At 43.5% G+C, this 22,939-nt stretch overlaps 1 protein-coding gene across 5 annotated transcripts in view; it reads right to left on the bottom strand.

Moving 5' to 3' along the window:
• Positions 1-21,952, bottom strand: part of RAB17 (RAB17, member RAS oncogene family) — a 44,024-nt gene extending 22,072 nt beyond the window's left edge. The window contains exons 1-3 of one of the 5 annotated variants that reach the window (XM_073553269.1): positions 16,506-16,651; positions 15,835-15,979; positions 1,933-2,073 (exon numbers count right to left, since the gene is read on the bottom strand). In XM_073553269.1, coding sequence (XP_073409370.1) covers positions 1,933-2,071 — 139 coding nt within the window. In that variant the 5' untranslated portion in view covers positions 2,072-2,073; positions 15,835-15,979; positions 16,506-16,651. Of the gene's footprint in view, positions 1-1,932; positions 2,074-6,050; positions 6,194-15,834; positions 15,980-16,505; positions 16,652-19,459 lie in introns of those variants that run through there. The other 4 variants (XM_073553271.1, XM_073553267.1, XM_073553270.1 and 1 more) reach the window with 4 other exon arrangements.
• Positions 21,953-22,939: the final 987 nt, after the last annotated feature.

Below are 22,939 nucleotides of genomic sequence, written 5' to 3'. Positions count from 1 at the left end.
CCTCCTTACATCTACACAAGGCACATGCTGCCGAGAACATTATGTTTTATGTGCACAGAACGATTGTACTGAAAATCGTTCTGTAAACAGTACATGGAAGTGCAGTTGGTAGGATAGTAAAAACGACTGCCAATTGTCTTGGACCGTCTAGATAGGCCCCAGGTTTTCTCTACCCAGCAGCACTTCCAGCTGATTAAATGTGGCCATGCTGCAGGTCCATGCACGGTACTGAGAGATCAGACCCCACCAATTCTATCAATAAGTTAAGAGAACAACTCTTTAATGCAAGAGTGGTTTCATATTGCATTACATACATAGTTATAATAATACAAATATACATATTTTGGACATGTAGGCAGGGAAATCAATCCATTATTATAAAGTAATTCTGTGGTATATGAGTTACTGGCACATCATATATTGTTTCCCTGTCTTTGGCGTAGGCTCAGTAGCTGAGCCTATATCTTTTCCCAAAGATAATGGCTTTGTTATTCAGTCATCATCTGCCTGTAATAACTGTCAGTAGAGCCGAGCTTCGCACATTGCTCTTGATTTGTTAAATGCCGCTATCTATCTATGACAGCATTATTTAAAGCGCATAGTGTAGTAGGCGCACCATTCTAACCTCCAAATAGCCCAATCGAAAAGCAAGCCTGGTGTGCCAATGGGCTACCCTGACAGTCGAAGGTCTCCTGAGGACCTCCATACATGTCATGATGGCGCTTCGTTGAAACACAGCCTGCGGCTAATGTTCATAGGTGACTGTGATTTTTGATACATACAGCTATACTGTGACAATGCCATGAAGAGGACTTCAGGAGAGGACATAAAAGTGTCCCATCGGCTGTTTTTCAACACAATGCCATACTCCATGTTTTTCTGCTACTGTGACAAGCCTGTGGTGCAGTCTAAATGTTCTGCCGTGGTCTACAGCATCTACGGACCTGTCTCCCATTGAGCAGATCTGGAATTGGTTCACAGTTACAAAAAGAGCTGTCAGCAGGAGATCTTGATGATTTCCGTGCCCAAGTGCATTCACCATGGTAAAACATTCCTCAGACAGCCATTAGTAATCCCACTGATAGCAACCAAGGTGTGTAAGTGTGTGAATTTCTGTGTGTGGCTCATACTCCATATTGAATAAATCAAGATGTTTTGAAAATGTTTATTTTTCATCATTTGCTTATCATTAACATGTATGCCTCCTTATGTTGGCATGCCAGGGCCGGTATGTAATTCTTCATAAGAAGAATCATTACCCCTTAGACCCCAGTCTTAGCCTCTCACCTAGCCAAATCAGATCTCATACTTTACACTGATGAGGGGTAATACCCCGAAACACTGTTTGCAAATTGAGATTCTGATTTGACTTTTATCCTAAGTCCTTTTGCAAGGCTCAATAAAGGGCTGATAGTGACTTCAAGGATCGCTGCTTTCAACAGGTGGAGCTATAGAGTTCTAGTCCTCTTCCTCTCTGAAGAGGCAATCTGCATATCTATCCTGTGTTTTCCATAATTCCACTTTTCCCTTTGGTTGTTTTTAATTTCAATGTTTCCATTTTAATGTTGAGGAGTAGGGACTTTTTTGTTAACATTTCAGAATTACACAATTTTTTAATAAAGTGAAAATAGTGACTTGTTGTTAATGACCTGGACTGCATCTGGATGTTAGGCTTCTGTCACACAAACATACTTGTTACTTGTGAATATTGATCTGCCATACAGATGTACACTATAAAAAATGCATCAGTATTTGATCAGTTCTGCATTTTTGTTTCTATTCATTGATATTCTTTTTACTGTTGAGCGAAAATGGATCTGTTCTTGGATCATAGAAAATAATATCAATGAAGGCAAATGTTTTATTCTCTCTGCTCACCTAGTATGTAATTATTTTAAATCCACCATGTGGTTCCATATTGGGGTAACTTACATCCTGTAGTAGAAACGGTTTCCCGAAAATCGTCTCTTATATACCTGAGAACCAGGCTAGATTTGCCCACATCAGTGCTCCCTAGTAACACCAATTTGAAGACTTGTCTCTCAGAGGTTGGCTCCAGAGCCAGGTCCATCCCTGTAACAAGACACAACAAGAGCACAGTTGGAAACAATAAATTGTACTGTATATAACAGGCTATACGGAGGAGAAACCCCTATGGGGGAGACCTTTGTCGGACAGAATGTTGTTGATACCCCACAAACCGGACACAGTTGAAGACTCAGAATTCTATATGCGGCGAGATTGTTCCTTTTCATTATTTGCCATAGATGACATCCATGTATAAGCCAACCACTTTGGGACATAGCTAATCATAAACTTTAAGGGTGAAACTATAGTCGGATGACGTCACCTGACACTGTGCATTGATTATTTCCCCCTGTTGGCTTTATGGTACATACATTATTTTGCTTATAGGGTTCAGGATACCTTATATGGAATATATGATTTCTCTGTGTTTGTTTGGTGCTATTATCTTGGTTTAGGTTGCTTGCTATGTGTTGCAGTGAAACGCTGAGCCTCCAAACCTCGACGACGCCAGGAAGAAGCACTCGCAAAACGCGTGTCGGGGTTTTGGAGGCTCAGCGTGTCACTTGACAATGTATATTTACAGCGGACGCAGACCCAGGTAATAAGTATACAACATGAGATATTAACTCTGATTATAGCAGAAAAACATTGACGGTAACTGGCGGCACAGTGATTTTCATTTAGATAGAGTTCCACTATTATTGAACTAATGGTGCCCTATAGCAGGGTTCCCCAACTCCAGTCCTCAAGGCCCACCAACAGGTCTTGTTTTCAGGATTTCCTTAGTATTGCTCAGGTGATAATTGCATCACCTGAGCAATACAAAGGACATCCTGGAAACATGATCTGTTGGTGGGCCTTGAGGACTGGAGTTGGGGAACCCTGCCCTATAGTATTGAGCATGGACGCTGCACTTTTTCCTTGCACGTGCATTTTGGTATGTGCACATCTAATGCAGAGTTTTTACAATTATGTTTTTAGAATGATATATATGGATTTATTTACATTTATGTGCATGTGCTCTGTGCAAGCATCACACGGTGGCCATTTTTGTTTATAGTATACAGCACCAGTTAATATAGTAAAATAACTGCAATGATTTATCTGTGACCCGATATATATAATCCCTTTGGTTATTTTGTTTCCTGCTCTAGCTGACCTCTCTATATACATGTGTTTGGTTTGATGCACCATATTTTACAATTATTCTTTGCATGTTTTTTAAGCTGTTTAAATAAAGTTTATTTTTTTACCAACATTCTTGAAAACACTTCTTGATCTAAATATAGTGCAGTGACTATAAGATCAGTATGTTTACCTATTATGTGGAGTGTTGCCCATACTTTGTATAAGGAAAATGGGCATGGGTAGTATGTGTCATGGAATGTCTGGCTCTGCGTGACGCGACCCGACGATTGGTCGGTCACAAAACCACAAGACAGACAAGGGGACACCGGGGAAACAGTTACAACGGTGGGCTCTATAATAGGGAATGGGGAAGTGGACACCTCCTGCACTCTCCTAAGGAAGAGCCCTGACTCTCCTCACATTCCCTATACAGGTTCTTTCAATCTGTTGCCGACCAGGATACTTCAGTCCCTCACTTGCCCTGCACCTATCCTTTACTAGGGAACTGACAAGTGCGGACACTGGTCCTCACCGCTGTACTAGTAAAACACAAGGAAAAATAATGGACAGGGAAAAACAAACAACTTAGCTTTCTCTGCTGCCAATGCTCCTGAGGCAGCAGAGTAAGGGTAGTTTCACATTTGCGTTTAAGGCCGCAGCGACGGCCTGTGCACGGCGCTGCTAAGCCCCGCCCCTGCCACACCTCCTCCGGTAGCTCCGCCTTCGGGCACATGACGCTGTTTGCGTCCTGCATCCCCTATCTGTAGCACTGGGGACGCAGGCCTTGCGCAGGTATGCGTTTGGCACTGTAAAGCAAGCTAATATATAATACTTAATATATATCTGCATTACTGATATTTATGATTCATTTGTGATTGCTACAGTGTATTAGTGTGCTTTCAAAACCTTCTAATTAAGTATTAGTTTACATGGACCTTGGGTATAGGACATTTTCGCCGCCAAAAGTGGTAGTGGTTATCAGGTTTGGTTCTCTATTATGAGATATGTATATCTTTTGAATGTGTCACATGTGTGACCATTTTTAAATGTTTTTTAATGTGTTGTTGTTGTTTGCTGTGCTCAATTTAATAAAATAAAAATTGTAATATTTGTGCTAATTCCTATTCAGGGTGATCCCCGATTTGTGGCCTATTCTTTTCTGCTTTTGACTATGGTATGCGTTTGGTGGCGCATGCGTCTTTTTGACGCTGCGCCGACCAGCGCCAAACGCAACCTGTTGCATTTTGGTGCGGTCGGCGCAGCGTCAAAAGGATGCATGCGCCGCCAAACGCATACCTGCGCACGGCCTGCGTCCCCAGTGCTAAAGAAAGGGGAATGCAGGACGCATACTGCGTCATGCGCCCGTAGGCGGAGCTACCGGAGGAGGCACGGCAGGGGCGGGGCTTAGCGGCGGCCATGCGCAGGCCGTCGCTGCGGCCTTAAACGCAAATGTGAAACTACCCTTAGTCACCCGAACTCAGCTTTCAGCAGAAACACCACTGTTCCAGATAGGCTACAAAAAGCGCTGCTCCACATAGCTCCTCTCTTCTCAAAGGTTGGTTAGCAAATGACCAGTATTACCAACAGGGAGCTGCAGCATCTGATGATCTTTTATAGGAAGGAGGGGGGGTCACCACCTGCTGACTAATTAAAACTGTAGTAACACCAGCGGCCACCCGGGGTAAAAACTCATATTAACCCCCGAGGCCTGAAAGGAAAAAAGGTTTAGAAAAGAGAATCCAGACTCTGCCACAGATCCAAGAATGGATCGTGACAGTATGTTTATGTTTTTTTCTGTGCAAATGTGTGTGCATGTATATCTTTATGTATTGGGTTTTTAAACTAAAAACATAAATTTTTAAGTTTTTTTTTGTTATATGTGTAAACCATAAGGGGCCCATAGGTTGAGCGCTTTAGTTGTTGATTGAGTGGGCTGTGTAAGGACTCATATTGTATGTAAGGGGCTATGTGGAGGCTCATACTGTATATAGGGGGATGTCAGCGTACTTAATTCTGCTCAATATGAAGTCCTACTTTTTGCGATTTATTTGTTGTGGTCACACTTCCTTGTGGGTGGCAATGTGACCCCAATCACCTGCATTATGCTGCAATGTGCCAGTGGTATACAGAGATTTTTGCCTGCAGGACCTGTGTTGTGGCCAAGGTCGCTGTGCAACCCCAGCCGAAAAGATGACATAAAAACTGATAATTGTGCATGTGTTCACTGGGTAATGAATAGTGGCCAATCATCAGCCTGTGTTAAAGATAACCCATCAACATGAAAATGCAGCCCCATCCGCAGACATGTTATATATACTGTAGTTTTATTAGAAGGGATTTAGTATAACTCATGTTTTATTCATTTAATCCTCAGCTTTTTCTAGGATTTTTGGTCCAGTGGGCGGTCCCATCAGTAACTGTGCATACAGAGATAGCTGTCAGTCACTGATTGTCCGGTGGGCGGTCCTAAAATCCTAGAAAAATCAGAGGTTTAAAGGAATAAAACATGAGTTATACTGAATCTTTTCTCACAGAACTAAATATCAATCTACTCAGCTCCTCCTGCTCTATAACATAGTACAGTCGGCATTTTCATGGTGACAGGTTCCCTTTAATAGTGAATTTTTGATCATTGGATGTGCAGTTACTAACAAACGGCATTTGAACGCATGTGGAACCCATTTAGTACATGTTTAAGGTTAGTTAATACATATTAAAACTTGAGAAAAGCCTCCAAGACTAATGCCTCCATATGACAGCTGTCTGTTGGGACAGTCTCCAGCGTCTTACCTTACCGGCACTGAGGAACGCCTTTACTGTGCTGCATATGTATTGATAAGTGCCTTTGTAGAAACAATAATAAAAGACCCGACTGGTACTGACTGTCAGCTCACCTGTGCCAGTGACCTGCTGTCCTCAGTGCATTGTGCGGTGGAATAGTTGACGGCCAAGAGTAAACTCGTCAAGAGTTCTCCAGAGTGTGACAGGTATAAAGTCCAGAGAGGGAGGCACCAAGAAATGGGACGTGTAGTGTACTTTTTACTGGATCTGTCAGTAGTCCTCCATGGTGAAGCATGCTGCATGACCCTTTTCCAAAGGATTTCTATAAAACCATGTTCCCGCCTAGCGTAAAAGCTGAAGTTTTTCTCTGCTACATTTTTTTATGCAGAAAAACTGATGCCTTAACAGTTAAAAAAAAAAAGTGAACATATTTTCATGAAAACTTGCGCCCACTGTGCGGTGAAAGACACTGTTGAATTGTGTGTTTTTTAGCACATTTTTTCCCTATAGGCTTTTACAGAGGGCCTGAAAAAATGCAGTTGTGTTTGTAAGGGCAGAATCCCAGCATTTCTTCAATAAAAATTTAAATTTAAAATGCTGTTACAAGTCTGAACCAAAATACATAAACAGTAAAAACACAATAATCACAGTAGATTGCTATTGTGTATTTTGATGCAGCCATGAACAGAAAAAACACAGCATAAAGAGGCACGGCCTAAGGCGACTTTTTCTTGCTAGAAAAGTTAGGTACATCATCACAAACAAAATAACACACTCCTGAAATGATTTGTTCTTAAAGGCCGGGATCACACTACAGCGATATACGGCCGAGTCTCGCAGGTTAAAACCAAGCTCTGGCGCCGGCACTCCGGAGCGGAGCGTGCAGCCGCACGGCAATACATGGAGCTGCACGCTCCGCTCCGGAGTGCCGGTGCCAGAGCTTGGTTCTAACCTGCGAGACTCGGCCGTATCGCGCTGTAGTGTGACTCCGGCCAAACAGTTGCCATTCCTATTTGTTGATATTGTGAGGAGTCTGTAATTAGTTCTGTTTTAGGCCTCATTCATTTGTCCATATATTTACAGTAAACACGTACATGAAAAAAATGGTGTCAGTGTAATCAATGTTTTGGATCAGTGTGCCCTCAACGTACGCTCTGGGTGTCCGTTTTTACCATCAGCGTGTTATCAGTGATCTTCACGGATGGATAAATAAAGAAATAAGCTACAAATCTCTTATATTTTCTATGTTAAATATATGCAGCACATGGACTGTACACTGATGCCATCTGCAGTTGTGCTCAAAAGTTTACATACCCTGGCAGAATTTTTGCTTTCTTGGCCCTTTTTTCAGAGAATATGAATGATAACACCAAACCTTTTTCTTCCCTCATGGTTAGTGGTTGGGTGAAGTCTTTTATTGTCAAACTACTGTGTTTTCTCTTTTTAACACCTTAATGACCAGGGCTTTTTTCGGTTTTGCTTTTCGCTCCCTTCTTCCCAGAGCCATAACGTTTTTATTTTTCTGTTAATATGGCCACGTGAGGGCTTATTTTTTGTGGGACGAGTTGAACTTTTGAACTATACCATTGGTTTTACCATGTCGTGTACTAGAAAACAGGGAAAAAAATCCAAGTGCGGTGAAATTGTAAAAAAAAGTGCAATCACTTGTTTGTTTGGCTTTTTTGCTAGGTTTACTAAATGCTAAAACTGACCTGCCATTATGATTCTCCAGGTCATTACGAGTTCATAGATATCAAACATGTCTAGGTTCTTTTTTTATCTAAGTGGTGAAAAAAAATTCCGAACTTTGCATAAAAAAAAAAAAAAATTTGTGCCATTTTCCGAGGCCCATAGCATCTCCATTTTTCATGATCTTGGGTTGGGTGAGGGTTTATTTCTTGCGTGCCAAGCTGCCATTTTTAATTATACCATTTTGGTGCAGATACATTCTTTTGATTGCCCATTATTGCATTTTAATGCAATGTCGTGGCAACCAAAAAAACGTAATACTGGCGTTTTGATTTTTTTCTCGCTACTCCGTTTAGCGATCGAGTTAATCCTCTTTTTTTATTGATAGATCGGGCGATTCTGAACACGGCGATACCAAATATGTGTATGTGTGATTTTAATGTTATTGTTTTATTTTGAATGGGGCGAAAAGGGAGTGATTTCAACGTTTGTTTTTTTTAATTTTTTTCAGATTTTTTTTTACTTTTAGCATGCTTCAATAGTCTCTAACGGGAGGCTAGAAGCTGCCACAACTTGATCGCCTCTATGTAGCAGATTTACGTGGGAACCGCAGCTGTCTGACCGACGGTGATGATTTTACCACCGATCAGAAGCAGTGTTTGCCACGTTGTCATGCAAATGACAGCGCGACAAACACCCAGTGTTCGGAGGTCTGAACTCGAACAGTAACACAGACTTCCTGGCAGGGTTGGTTTTAGGCAAAGTGGGTCCCTAGGTAAAGTTTAAAATGGGGCCCCAAATGCTAGCATATTGCACATCACACAGAAGCATTTCGATTGTATTTACATGCGCTGAGTTCAGGACACTAAATGAGTGTGATCGACAATATTGAAGTCATTCAACACTTGTTTCCCGGCCTCGTTCCACCATTTGAGAAAGAATGATGGGGACAGAACAATCACTAATGGATCACTAACAGATCACCATACAATATCATGTTATCAGCAGCACATCTACAGTTTACACCCCATAGTCCTCCATATAATATAATGTCCCCCATAGTCCTCGATATTGTATAATACACTCCCTAAAGTCCTCCATATTGTATAATACACTCTCTATAGTCCTCCACGTAATATAATGTGCCCCATAGTCCTCCATATAGTATAATACACTCCTCAGTCCTCCATATCGTATAATACACTCCCCATAGTCCTCAATATAGTATAATACACTCCTCATAGCCCTCCATTAAAATACACTGTTCAGTCCTCCATATAGTATACTACACTCCTCATAGTGCTCCATATAGTATAATGCACTGCCATAGTCATCCATGTAGTACAAATCACTTTCCATAGTATAATGCACCCCATAGTTCTTCATATAATGTATTCCCCATAGTCCTCGATACAATATAATGCAGCCCACATATGGCATAATGCAGCCATCCCACAGAGTATAATGCAGCCCCGTCATACAGTATAATGCAGCCACCCCTTAGAGCATAATGCATCTACCCCACAGAATATAATGTAACCCCCCCATAGAATATAATACAGCCCCTCCATAGAATATATGGCAACCCCCTCAGAGTATAATGCAGCCCCATATATAGTATAATGTAGACCTTCCATAGAATACAATGTAGCCCTCCTCACATGATATAATGCATTCCCCCATAGAATATAATCCAGCCCCCCATAGAATATAATGCAGCCCCCCATAGAATACAATGTAGCCTCCTCATATAGTATAATGTAGCCCCCTCAGAGTATGATGCAATCAGTCCCCCATAGAATATAATAAATATAATACAGCCCCCCACAGAATATAATGTAGCCCCAAATAGAATATAATACAGCCCACCTCCCCATAGAATATAATGTAGCCCCCCATATTATATAACACAGCCTCCCTCATAGAATATAACCACATGGTATATAGCACAGCACCACATGGTATATAGCACAGCCCCACATGATATATAGCATAGCTCCACATGATATACAGCCCAGCACCACACGGTATATAGCACAGCACCAAATGGAATATAGCACAGCACCACACAGTATATAACACAGCACCATGATATGGAGCACAGTACCACATGATATATAGCACAGCCCAGAATGGTATATAGCCCAGCACCACATGGTATATAGCCCAGAACCACATGGTATATAGCCCCACACCACTGGTATATAGCCCAGCACAACATGGTATATAGCCCAGCACCACATGGTATATAGCCCATTATAGTATATAGCCCATTATAGTATATAGCCCAGCACAGTATATAGCCCAGCACAGTATACAGCCCAGCATAGTATATAGCCCAGCATGGTATATAGCCCACAACCACATGGTATATAGTCCAGCATAGTATATAGCCCAGCACCACATGGTATATAGCCCAGCATGGTATAAAGCCCAGCATGGTATATAGCCCAGCATGGTATATAGCCCAGCACCACATGGTATATAGCCCAGCATGGTATATAGCCTAGCATAGTATATAGCCCAGCATGGTATATAGCCCAGCATGGTATATAGCCCAGCATGGTATATAGCCCAGCATGGTATATAGCCGCCCTCTCGAATGGCCCCACAGTCCAGTACTCACACTGGTGTATTAAAAAAAGCACTCCTCACCTTCTCCTCGTGCCTGCAATGCTCCCAGCTCCTGTCTCCTGCTCTGCTTGGCACACAGTGAGTGCACGATGACATAGCCCAGCATAGTATATAGCCCAGCATGGTATATAGCCCAGCATGGTATATAACCCAGCATGGTATATAGCCCAGCACCACATGGTAGATAGCCCAGCATAGTATATAGCCCAGCATGGCATATAGCCCAGCACCACATGGTATATAGCCCAGCATTGTATATTGCCCAGCATGGTAGTCACCCTCCCGAATGGCCCCACAGTCCAGTACTCACACTGGTATATTAAAAAAGCACTACTCACCTTCTCCTTGTGTCCGCGCTGCTCCCAGCTCCTGTCTCCTGCTCTGCTTGGCACACAGTGAGTGTGCGATGACGTAGCCCAGCATAGTATATAGCCCAGCATGGTATATAGCCCAGCATGGTATATAGCCCAGCATGGTATATAGCCCAGCATAGTATATAACCCAGCATGGTATATAACCCAGCATGGTATATAGCCCAGCATAGTATATAGCCCAGCATGGCATATAGCCCAGCACCACATGGTATATAGCCCAGCATGGTATATAGCCCAGCATTGTATATAGCCCAGCATGGTATATAGTCACCCTCCTGAATGGCCCCACAGTCCAGTACTCACACTGGTATATTAAAAAAAGCACTACTCACCTTCTCCTTGTGCCCGCGCTGCTCCCAGCTCCTGTCTCCTGCTCTGCTTGGCACACAGTGAGTGCGCGATGACGTAGCCCAGTATAGTAAATAGCCCAGCATGGTACAGTATATAGCCCAGCATAGTATATAGCCCAGCATAGTATAAAGCCCAGCAAGGTATATAGCCCAGTACCACATGGTATATAGCCCAGCACCACATGGTATATAGCCCAGCACCACATGGTATATAGCCCAGCACCACATGGTATATAGCCCAGCATGGTATATAGCCACCCTCCCGAATGGCCCCAGTGTCCAGTACTTACACTGGTATATTAAAAAAAGCACTACTCACCTTCTCCTCATGCCCGCGCTGCTCCCAGCCCGTCTCCTGCTCTGCTTGGCACACAGTGAGTGTGCAATGACGTAGCCCAGCATAGTATATAGCTCAGCATGGTATTTAGTCCAGCATAGTATATAGCCCAGCATGGTATATAGCCCAGCATGGTATATAGCCCAGCACCACATGGTATATAGCCCAGCATAGTACATAGCCCGGCATGGTATATGGCACAGCATGGCATATAGCACAGCACCACATGGTATATAACCCAGCATAGTATATAGCACAGAATGGTATATAGCACAGCATGGTATATAGCCCAGCACCACATGGTATATAGCCCAGCATGGTATATAGCCCAGCATAGTATATAGTGCAGCATAGTATATAGCCCAGCATGGTATATAGCCCAGCATGGTATATAGCCGCCCTCCCGAATTGCCCCACAGTCCAGTACTCTCACTGGTATATTAAAAAAAAAGAACTCCTCACCTTCTCCTCATGCCTGCGATGCTCCCAGCTCCTGTCTCCTGCTCTGCTTGGCACACAGTGAGTGCACGATGACATAGCCCAGCATGGTATATAGCCCAGCATGGTATATAGCTCAGCATAGTATATAGCCCAGCATGGTATATAACCCAGTATAGTATATAGCCCAGCATGGTATATAGCCTAGCACCACACGGTATATAGCCCAGCATAGTATATAGCCCAGCATGGTATACAGCCCAGCATATTATATAGCTCAGCATGGTATTTAGCACAGCATGGTATAGCCCAGCATGGTATATAGCCGCCCTCCTGAATGGCCCCACAGTCCAGTACTCACACTGGTATATTTAAAAAAAAAAAAAAAAAGCACTGCTCACCTTCTCCTCATGCCCGCGCTGCTCCCAGCTCCTGTCTCCTGCTCTGCTTGGCACACAGTGAGTGTGTAATGGTATATAGCCCAGCATGGTATATAGCCCAGTACCACATGGTATATAGCCCAGCATGGTATATAGCCCAGCATGGTATATAGCCCAGCACCACATGGCATATAGCCCAGCATAGTATATAGCCCAGCATGGTATACAGCCACCCTCCCTAATGGCCCCACTGTACAGTACTTACACTGGTATATTAAAAAAAGCACTACTCACCTTCTCCTCATGCCCGCGTGGCTCCCAGCTCCTGTCTCCTGCTCTGCTTGGCACACAGTGAGTGCGCGATGACGTAGCCCAGCATAGTATATAGCTCAGCATGGTATTTAGTCCAGCATAGTATATAGCCCAGCATAGTATATGGTCCAGCATAGTATATAGCCCAGCATGGTATATAGCCCAGCACCACATGGTATATAGCCCTGCATAGTACATAGCCCAGCATGGTATATGGCACAGCATGGCATATAGCACAGCACCACATGGTATATAGCCCAGCATAGTATATAGCACAGCATGGTATATAGTGCAGCATAGTATATAACCCAGCATTGTATATAGCCCAGAATATTATATAGCCGCCCTCCCAAATGGCCCCACAGTCCAGTACTCACACTGGTATATTAAAAAAGCACTCCTCCCCTTCTCCTCATGCCTGCGATGCTCCCAGCTCCTGTCTCCTGCTCCTGTTGGCATACAGTGAGTGCGCGATGACATAGCCCAGCATAATATATAGCCCAGCATGGTATATAGCCCAGCATAGTATATAGCCCAGCATAGTATATAGCACCACATAGTATATAGCTCAGCATGGTATACAGCCCAGCATATTATATAGCTTAGCATGGTATAGCCCAGCATGGTATATGGCACAGCATGGCATATAGCACAGCACCACATGGTATATAGCCCAGCATAGTATATAGCCCAGCATGGTATATAGCGCAGCATGGTATATAGCGCAGCATAGTATATAGCCCAGCATAGTATATAGCCACCCTCCCAAATGGCCCCACAGTCCAGTACTCACACTGGTATATTAAAAAAGCACTCCTCACCTTCTCCTCGTGCCTGCGATGCTCCCAGCTCCTGTCTTCTGCTCTGCTTGGCACACAGTGAGTGCGCGATGACATAGCCCAGCATAATATATAGCCCAGCATGATATATAGCCCAGCATGGTATATAGCTCAGCATAGTATATAGCCCAGCATGGTATATAACCCAGCATAGTATATAGCCCAGCATAGTATATAGCACAGCATGGTATATAGCACAGCACCACATAGTATATAGCCCAGCATGGTATACAGCCCAGCATATTATATAGTTTAGCATGGTATATAGCCCAGCATGGTATATAGCCGCCCTCCCGAATGGCCCCACAGTCCAGTACTCACACTGGTATATTTAAAAAAAAAAAAAAAAAAAAAAAAAAAGCACTGCTCACCTTCTCCTCATGCCCACGCTGCTCCCAGCTCCTGTCTCCTGCTCTGCTTGGCACACAGTGAGTGTGCGATGACATAGCCCAGCATGGTATATAGCCCAGTACCACATGGTATATACCCCAGCATAGTATATAGCCCAGCATGGTATATAGCCCAGCACCCCATGGTATATAGCCCAGCATAGTATATAGCCCAGCATGGTATATAGCCACCCTCCCTAATGGCCCCACTGTACAGTACTTATACTGGTATATTAAAAAAAAGCACTACTCACATTCTCCTCGTGCCCGCGCTGCTCCCATCTCCTGTCCCCTGCTCTGATTGGCACATAGTGAGTGCGCAATGATGTAGCCCAGCATAGTATATAGCCCAGCATGGTATATAGCCCAGCATGGTATATAACCCAGCACCACATGGTATATAGCCCAGCATAGTACATTGCCCAGCATGGTATATGGTACAGCATAGTATATAGCACAGCATGGTATATAGCACAGCACCACATGGTATATAGCCCAGCATGGTATATAGCCCAGCATAGTATAAAGCCCAGCATGGTATAAAGCCCAGCATAGTATATAGCCCAACATGGTTTATAGCCCAACATGGTATATAGCCCAGCATAGTATATAGCCGCCCTCCCGAATGGCCCCACAGTCCAGTACTCACACTGGTATATTAAAAAAAAAAAGCGCTCCTCACCTTCTCCTCGTGCCCACGCTGCTCCCAGCTCCTGTCTCCTGCTCTGCTTGGCACACAGTGAGTGTGCGATGACATAGCCCAGCATGGTATATAGCCCAGCATGGTATATAGCCCAGCACCACATGGTATATACCCCAGCATAGTATATAGCCCAGCATGGTATATAGCCCAGCACCACATGGTATATAGCCCAGCATAGTATATAGCCCAGCATGGTATATAGCCACCCTCCCTAATGGCCCCACTGTACAGTACTTACACTGGTATATTAAAAAAAAGCACTACTCACATTCTCCTCGTGCCCGCGCTGCTCCCATCTCCTGTCTCCTGCTCTGCTTGGCACATAGTGAGTGCGCGATGACGTAGCCCAGCATAGTATATAGCCCAGCATGGTATATAGCCCAGCATGGTATATAACCCAGCACCACATGGTATATAGCCCAGCATAGTACATTGCCCAGCATGGTATATAGCCCAGCATAGTATATAGCACAGCATGGTATATAGCACAGCACCACATGGTATATAGCCCAGCATGGTATATAGCCCAGCATAGTATAAAGCCCAGCATGGTATATAGCCCAGCATGGTATATAGCCCAGCATGGTATATAGCCGCCCTCCCGAATGGCCCCACAGTCCAGTACTCACAATGGTATATTAAAAAAAAAAAAAAAGCGCTCCTCACCTTCTCCTCGTGCCCGCGATGCTCCTAGCTCCTGTCTCCTGCTCTGCACACAGTGAGTGCGCGATGATGTCATCGCGCACCCACTGTGTCATAGGCAGAGCGGTGATTGGTACGGACGCCGAACTTTACTATGCAGGTTTGCCCATCTCTGTACATGTCATACAGTGTGAAAAAATGTTACATGGCAAAAGTGTGCGGACCCTATATGCATTCCTGAAGCCCTACTTACACAGTAGAGGAACATCAGCTCAACTCGTTGATATCGATGGGTTCAGCTGACTGTCTAATGAGTATTGGGGCTCCCGACTCTCCCCAAAAAATGACATTGGGGAAAGATATGGATCTGTCACGTCTGATTTCAGATTACCAATCCTTTCGTTTTCAAAGAGATAAGCCACCACCAGTGATGTCTGGCAATGTCTCTCTCAAAGTGGACACATGTCCTCCTATGTATGGGAAAGTTGGGCGAGATAACTACCGGCTGATTCATTGTTCGGCCGGGAACTATCTGAAGTGTATGGGGGGTGCCCAAGGCCATTTTCCCCAAGTGCAGAAACACGGCTATTTTTCCAGTGTATTTTTTTCTGCATGTTTTCCACAGAGGTTAACTCCAAAATATTCAAAACTGTTTAATGCATTCTGGCGCAAGTCATTTTTTATTTCACAACTTCTGCAATTCCACAATTAATAACGCAAGTGCGATGTTGAATGCATTTTTTTATGTCCTGTATTACAGTGTCTTTAAATACACAGTGAACGTCAAAGAATTATTACTGCACACCCTACCATTCAATGCAAAAGTGATGTCCTTTGTTGTGAATAACACTCAATTCACAGTGGTGTGTAGTTGAATATTTCAATAGGAAATTATCTTCAGTGACAATATCAGCAACAGACATTCAACTCCCCCGGGTCTTTATCATAAAGATCGCTATAAATCAATAACAATATGATGAGTAAATGTGCCATATATACAGATAAAAGCATACATTAACATATTGTAAGGTAGCGGTAGCACCGTACGCAGTGAAGAGGCAGTGACCCACAAAATTCAAACACAAAAGTCTCTTTAATGTGTTATCTTCACACAAGTCCAATCCACACAAGTGCATATAAATTCAGTGCATATAACTAGTATCCATTTCACCCTTTGCAGAATATATATTATACGGCATCCTTCATTTTACAGACACTAAACACGCCAGTCTTCCTCTGACTAGTTCCCGTGGGTGTCTATGCATCGTATCCAAGACTCTTTTCACACAGCATTACATGTTGCAGGCACTACACACGCCAGTCCTCCTCTAACTTGTTCCCATGGGTGTCTTGCACCGCTGCATCACAGTCTGTTACTCACACAGCCATACACAGTCCAGGATATCACAGCCCTGGCACCATATCCACCTGTTTTGCAATCATTACACACGCCAGTCTTATTTCGAGCACAGGACATCTACCTCCAGGCACAGGACTGTCCACATCCGAGACCAGTCACCGTGGACGACTTGCATCTCTCTGTACGCGGTGAGTTGCCAGGCCTCACTCTGACCCTGACACACCAGAGACTCACTAAGCACTCACTCAGTCTGAACTCAGATCTCAATAACCCTTTCCTGCAGGGCTTTTATCACTGAAACCTATGTCTTTCAGCCAAATGGAAAGCCTGGATCCGGAATGGAACGAACTGCAACAAAACTACTATTCTGTAGTCTGCTTCAAGCACAACATTCAGAGCAGGTTTTCCGTATCTCTTTCTTGGACACTAACATGTCCAAGATTAACACCTACTTTTATTATCAGTCTGCATTGCAGTCACAGCTATGCCTCTGACTGCCATGCATACCTATGGCCTTCATACACCTCCGTGCATATCCTGGGGAGACTACACAGCGACCCCTACCTGTCACTGCTTCACCATTGCAATCCCAGTTATGCCTGTGAATGCAATGCATTCCCATAGCCTCAATACGCTTCCGTGCGTATTCTAGAGAAAACATACAGCGCCCCCTAGCTGTAACAGGGGTCAATGACTCACAATATCTACAATATTAACATAGAATAAATGGTCATTGGAGATAGTGTCTATCACCTTGTCCCGCATGATTTTTGTCTGGTTTAAAGAAAAAAAAATGGTATAATGATTCAATATAGGGTTTGCAGTAAGGTTTGCAGCTTTTAAGTAAAATACCAGGGTACTGTAGGTATTAAAAAATTTTACTGGCATTTTGTACTGTTTTAAATACCTACATTATCTAGGTGTTTTGTTTAACAACTGCAAATCTTACCCGTTATCCATATGTTAATATACTGTGATGACAGGCTTGTGAGAAGCAGGTATGTTTGGCTGAGGCAATGTTGGAACACAGCTCTGTACAGTGCTGAGCATTAGTCCAAAACTGTTCTAAGCCTGAATATGGCAAGAACCACTCAACTAATCAATCATTATGAAGAAACTGGTTCTCAAGAGGATCGTTCCATGAATGGAAGATCAATAATTATCTCTGCTGCAGAGGATAAGTTCATCAGCCTCAATAAAACACAAATTGACAGCACATCAGATAACAACCCTCATAAATGATGGACAGAAATATATCTCAACATAAACGGTGTAAACCATTGGTTGCCAACCTGTAGCTCAGGAGCCACATTTGGTGCACGGGCATATGATATGTGGCTCATGGCTGTCTGCCAGCTTGGTGCATTAGCACCAGGTGTAGTAAACAGCTATTAAGAGTGGATCTCTAGATGGTGACTTTTGTGTGTAGCCCTGCACAGAAGAGCAGATCTGAATGGGGGTAAATATAGGAAACCCTGGAGCTTGGCATACTGCCTTGGTGTGATTTCAGTGGAAAAGCTTTACCTGTCAACATACCGGTAATAGGGGGCTCAGGGTGTCTCTACTGTCAGGGGGCAGGAGCTGGATGTGGCTTGCGACCGTCTCTCAGTGCTGAATGTGGCTCTCAAGGTCAGAAAGGTTGGGGATCTCTGGTCTAGAGTATGCGAAACAGGCCTTTATGGTCAAACTGCTACAATGACGTCATTGGTGAGGAACACAAAGAAGAGACATTGGTCCAAGTGAGACAAAGACTGGACATTACATCACTGAAAATCTGTACTGTGGTCTGAGGAGTCCAAATTTGAGATTTTTGATTCCCACTGCCTGCCATGTGTTTGTGAGATGTAGAAAAATTAAGCAAATGGTTTCTACATGTGTAGCTCCCACAGTGCTGCATGGAGGCGGAGGTGTGTAGGAGTGGGGTGTTTTGCTTGTGACGCTGTTTGTGATTCATTCCAAATTCATGGTATATAATTTACCTAGCATGGCTACAACAGCATTCTTCAACATGATGCTTCCTATCTGGTTTGCTCTTAGTGGGTCCATCATTTGTGTTGTAACATGACAATGACCCAAAATACATCTCTAGACGATATAAGGATCAAGAAAAGAAGGGATAGAGGCTGTGTCTGATGACATGGCCTCCACAATTCCCCAACCACAACCCAACTGAGATGGTTTAGGGTGAGTTGGACTGCAGAGTGAAGGTAAAGGGCTCAACAATTGGGTTAGGGAGGAAAAGATTAGCTTGTTTGAACTGGATCATGCATTGTGCTTGTGCAAGTGCAATTACTTTTTATGCTTTCCTATCCCTAGGTTGAAATTGATGGACATTTGTCTTTTTTCAATTGTATCGACTCTTTAGCAACTGTTGAGGGAGGGCTAAATTAACCCTTCATGGTTGATCCAGTTATTTCCAAATTAGTTCATAGGGCGTTGCTAGCAACTGGGAATGACCACACGGAGACAGGGGTCTCTGTACGGGAGGATCGAGACAGATCACTGGTCCCCTTTATGTTAATCACTTCTTTTATAATCTTTTGCTTAATTATGCAAAGTTCTCAACTACCAATAGCATCATTTCACTTTATAAGCCAATAATATTGCAAGAAAACCGGAAACTGCATATATGTCCATATCCGAACAGCATAGAAAGTAGTATAATAGCATATTCTTCAGAGTTCTACACCCCCGGTTCCCTTATCTTGCACCTGATGGGAGCAGTCTGGTTTCATCCTAATTACAAAAATGTATCTTACAGCAACAAAAATGGAGAAATGAAACCTTCAGAGAAATGGAGAAATGAAACTTCAGCTCTGATTTTAGTTTTAACCCTTCACATTCCCCCCTAGATACTTTTTTTAACACTTATGCAGCATCAGAGGTGCTATCCCAAGCTAACAGCTTGAGAGGTACTGGTCTTCACATGACTGATGCCGTGTTACCAGTCATGGCTGTCGCGGCGCACCCTTCCCCCCTGTATACTGCAATTCACGAATAACAATTTTTGATGACGGTGGTGGAGATCTTTTGTAGGTAGCCATGCGCTTGGCTTCAACATCTTCATCAAGTTACCTTTTGAGATGGGTGTAGAGAAGAGCAGGGGCAACGACGCCTTTGGTACCATCATTAGCTGTCTTATTGCAGCATTTCCTAATACATACAGAAATACACCAAAAAACAAGTTTTAGTATCACATATACAACAAGGATACCGGCAGCAATGTGTAACAAGCTCTGTAAGATCCCAGCTATCCAGCCCCCCATTCCCTTAAATCAATTGGCTGGATTAAGAAAGGAGAAGGTGTCTGACTACCAACTGTCCTTATTACGATCACTGTCTTTATCGTATTGATCGCTGAGTCTTTGAATATCTTCTAACTTTAACTTTAACTTCTACCAATAATAATATGGAAAATGCGAAAAACCAAAACATTATGCCCCCTTCATTTGCTATTGGCTTGTTGGGTGATGAGGAGAACTTGATAGGGACCGTCATACAAGGGTTCTAGTCCGTGCTTCCTGATATGCCTCTTCACGACTACCAAATCACCAGGCTTCAGGTTATAACAGATATCGGTTTCTGCTGAATCTGGAAAAGAAGAGGAAACTAGAACATGGGTGTTAGTAAAAATCTTGCTAAGCTGAATAACATATTGAACAGCACGGTCAGTTTCTTCTGATAATTGCTGAGGCATGAAATTTACAACTGGGGGCCTAGCACCAAACAATATCTTATATGGGAACAAATCATATTTTGTAATAGGGGTAGTACGAATATGGTATAGTACAATGGGTAGGAGCTCTGACCATGGAGCCGTAGCCTCCTGCATCATTTTGGTCAATTGTCCCCATCAGTGTGCCGTTCAACCTCTCAGCTTCCCCACTGGATTGTGGGTGGTACAGAGTATGGAGGGCTACAGTGGATCCAACCATTGTCAGAACTTTTTGGTACACATGAGAAGAAAAGGCCAGACCTTGATCACTTTCAACAACTTCCGGAACCCCATATCTGCATATACCTTCCATCACCAGTTTCTTCACTGTGGTATTTGCAGACATGTTGGTAACAGGGAATGCTTCCGGCCAACTGGAGAACCGGGGCCCAGTAGAATTTTTGCACCAGTGCGAGGGCCTGATTCTTTCCTCGATGTGTAGGTCCATGTGCCCATGTGGCAATAGCAGGGTACATCCGCTTAGGGAGACACACGAGTTGCTCCTTTTTCCAGAGACCATTATCCATTCGTGCCCCATCAGTCTTCTGTTGCTTCACCTCTTCCTTTGGAGACATTCTCTCCACTGTCATTAAGCGGTCTCGCGGGGTCCGACAGAAAACTTCAGTCTGTTGTAGATCATCAGGTTCTTGTAGGGTCAATGCTTCTTGTAACTGTTTACGCTGAGAGCGTGTGGTCACCATAGTTGGTATGGTTGATTCAACGGGTAAAAGAGCGGCAGCTTTTGCTTGCATATCCGCAAATGCGTTGCCAACAGTCTGTGGACTGTTCCTAGGACCGTGCGCCTTAACTTTCATAATGGCCACCTGAGTAGGTAATTTGATCGAGTCCATGAGGATTTTAACAGATTCAGCATTTTTCACTGGAGTTCCGGCAGTAGTAATAAACCCTCGATTGGCCCATAGAGCCCCAAAATCGTGAGCAATACCAAATGCATACCGTGAGTCCGTGTATATATTAGCCCGTCTGTTCTTGGCCAAAGTACATGAAGTAGACAGAGCTTGGAGTTCTGCTTCTTGTGTTGACTGTGAGGGGCGGGAGCGCAGCTGCGTGCACTGCAGTGTCCTCTGTGGTAACAGCATATCCCGTGTGGAATCTACTAAACTCGTCAGCATATCTTGAACCATCCGTGTATAACACCAGATCAGAATTTGGGAGTGAATTCTCACTGATATTTGATGGAGTAGCTGTTTCTTCTATCAGAAGTTGGGAACAATCATATTGGAGGTAATCCTCATCACTGCCATCTTTCCTTATAGTTCATTATACCCTCTTTCATGGCATTGTAAAGGGGTTGCATTATGCGGGATGCATCTGGTATCCAGTGACAAAAATAAGTGCATAGTCCAAGAAAACGCTGGAGTTCAGCTTCATCTTTTGGGAAAGGAAGGGAGCTGACAGCTATTTTTCTTTCTTCTGCGAGGTGTCTGGCACCCTGAAGGAGACAGTGACCCAAGAATATCACTTGACCAAGGCAGAACTGAAGTCTCGAGGCCGAAACCCGACAGTTCAGTGCTGCCAGATACTTGAGGAGGTAACAGTGGCAGCAATGGCAAAAGACACCTGCTCGTTTTTTTTGCAAACTGGTTGGGACTGTTTTGGGCCCCTTGTGGCATCTGTGGGAAGGACATTCAAAATACAGATTTCCTCACTGTCTTCATCTACATAGAGATTATATAACATAAGAACCATCATCTTGGAATTGTATTCTGGAGCGGAACTGTGAAGCTTCAGAGACTGGGAGTTCTGTGGAAACTGTTTGGGTAAGAATACAAGGACAGAACAATGGAAAGGACACCATTGTAGGCATTTACTACAGGCCGCCTGTGCAAGCCGAATATATAGATGAACTCTTTATGCATCAGATGGCCAAGTTCTCCAAAAAATATGACATAGTTGTCATGGGAGATTTCAACTATCCAGACATTTGTTGGGAATCTCTCTCAGGCAAAACTAACAGGTCAAGGAAATTCTTATCCTCTCTTGCTGACAACTTTATCTTCCAAAAGGTAAGGGAGAAAACAAGGGGAACTGCTACCTTGGATCTAATCCTTATAAACAGGGAGGAAATGGTTGAGGAGGTAAAAGTGGCTGGGACCCTAGGAGGTAGCGACCATGCTATTTTAGAATTTTGGATAACTAGAGGCGGAAGACCTGTGAAGACTCAGACGTCAAGGTTAGATTTCAGAAAGGCAGATTTTAAGGGATTCAGAAAGAGAATTGGAGGGATCCAATGGCTGGATATCCTTAAAGACAAAAATGTCCAGGAAGGATGGGAAATCTTGAAAAATGAAATTCTCAAAGCACAGTTGTTAACAATTCCGAAAAGAGGGAAGAATAGGAAGCAGTTAAGGAAACCAGGATGGATGAACACAGAACTTAAGCACATGCTAAAAAGGAAGAAAAAAATGTTTTTAAAATGGAAAGAGGGAGGCATATCTAAAGAAGAATATAATGCTGTCTGCAGAACCTGCAGGGCACAAATCAGATTAGCTAAAGCTGAAAATGAATTGAGGCTTGCAAGAGATGTCAAAAGCAATAATAAAGGATTTTGGGGATATGTCAAAAGTAAAAGAAAAGTCAAAGATGCTATAGGATTTTTACAGGATGAAAATGATGAAATGGTAAGACTGGATGTTGAGAAGGCTGAACTTTTAAATTCCTATTTTGCATCTGTTTTCTCTCAGAAAGGAAATGTAACATCAACTGTTATTCACTGTCCTATTAAGGGAATAGAAGAATCCAGGATATCTATAAACAGAAAGATAGTGAGGAAACACTTAGCTAGCCTAAATGAATTCAAGTCTCCAGGTCCAGATGAA

Source organism: Dendrobates tinctorius, unplaced genomic scaffold (assembly GCF_039654945.1).
Source record: "Dendrobates tinctorius isolate UK_male_01 unplaced genomic scaffold, ASM3965494v1 ptg000199l, whole genome shotgun sequence".
NCBI lineage: Eukaryota > Metazoa > Chordata > Amphibia > Anura > Dendrobatidae > Dendrobates > Dendrobates tinctorius.
Note: the sequence above shows the minus strand (reverse complement) of the source record. Positions and strands in the feature narration are given on the sequence as shown.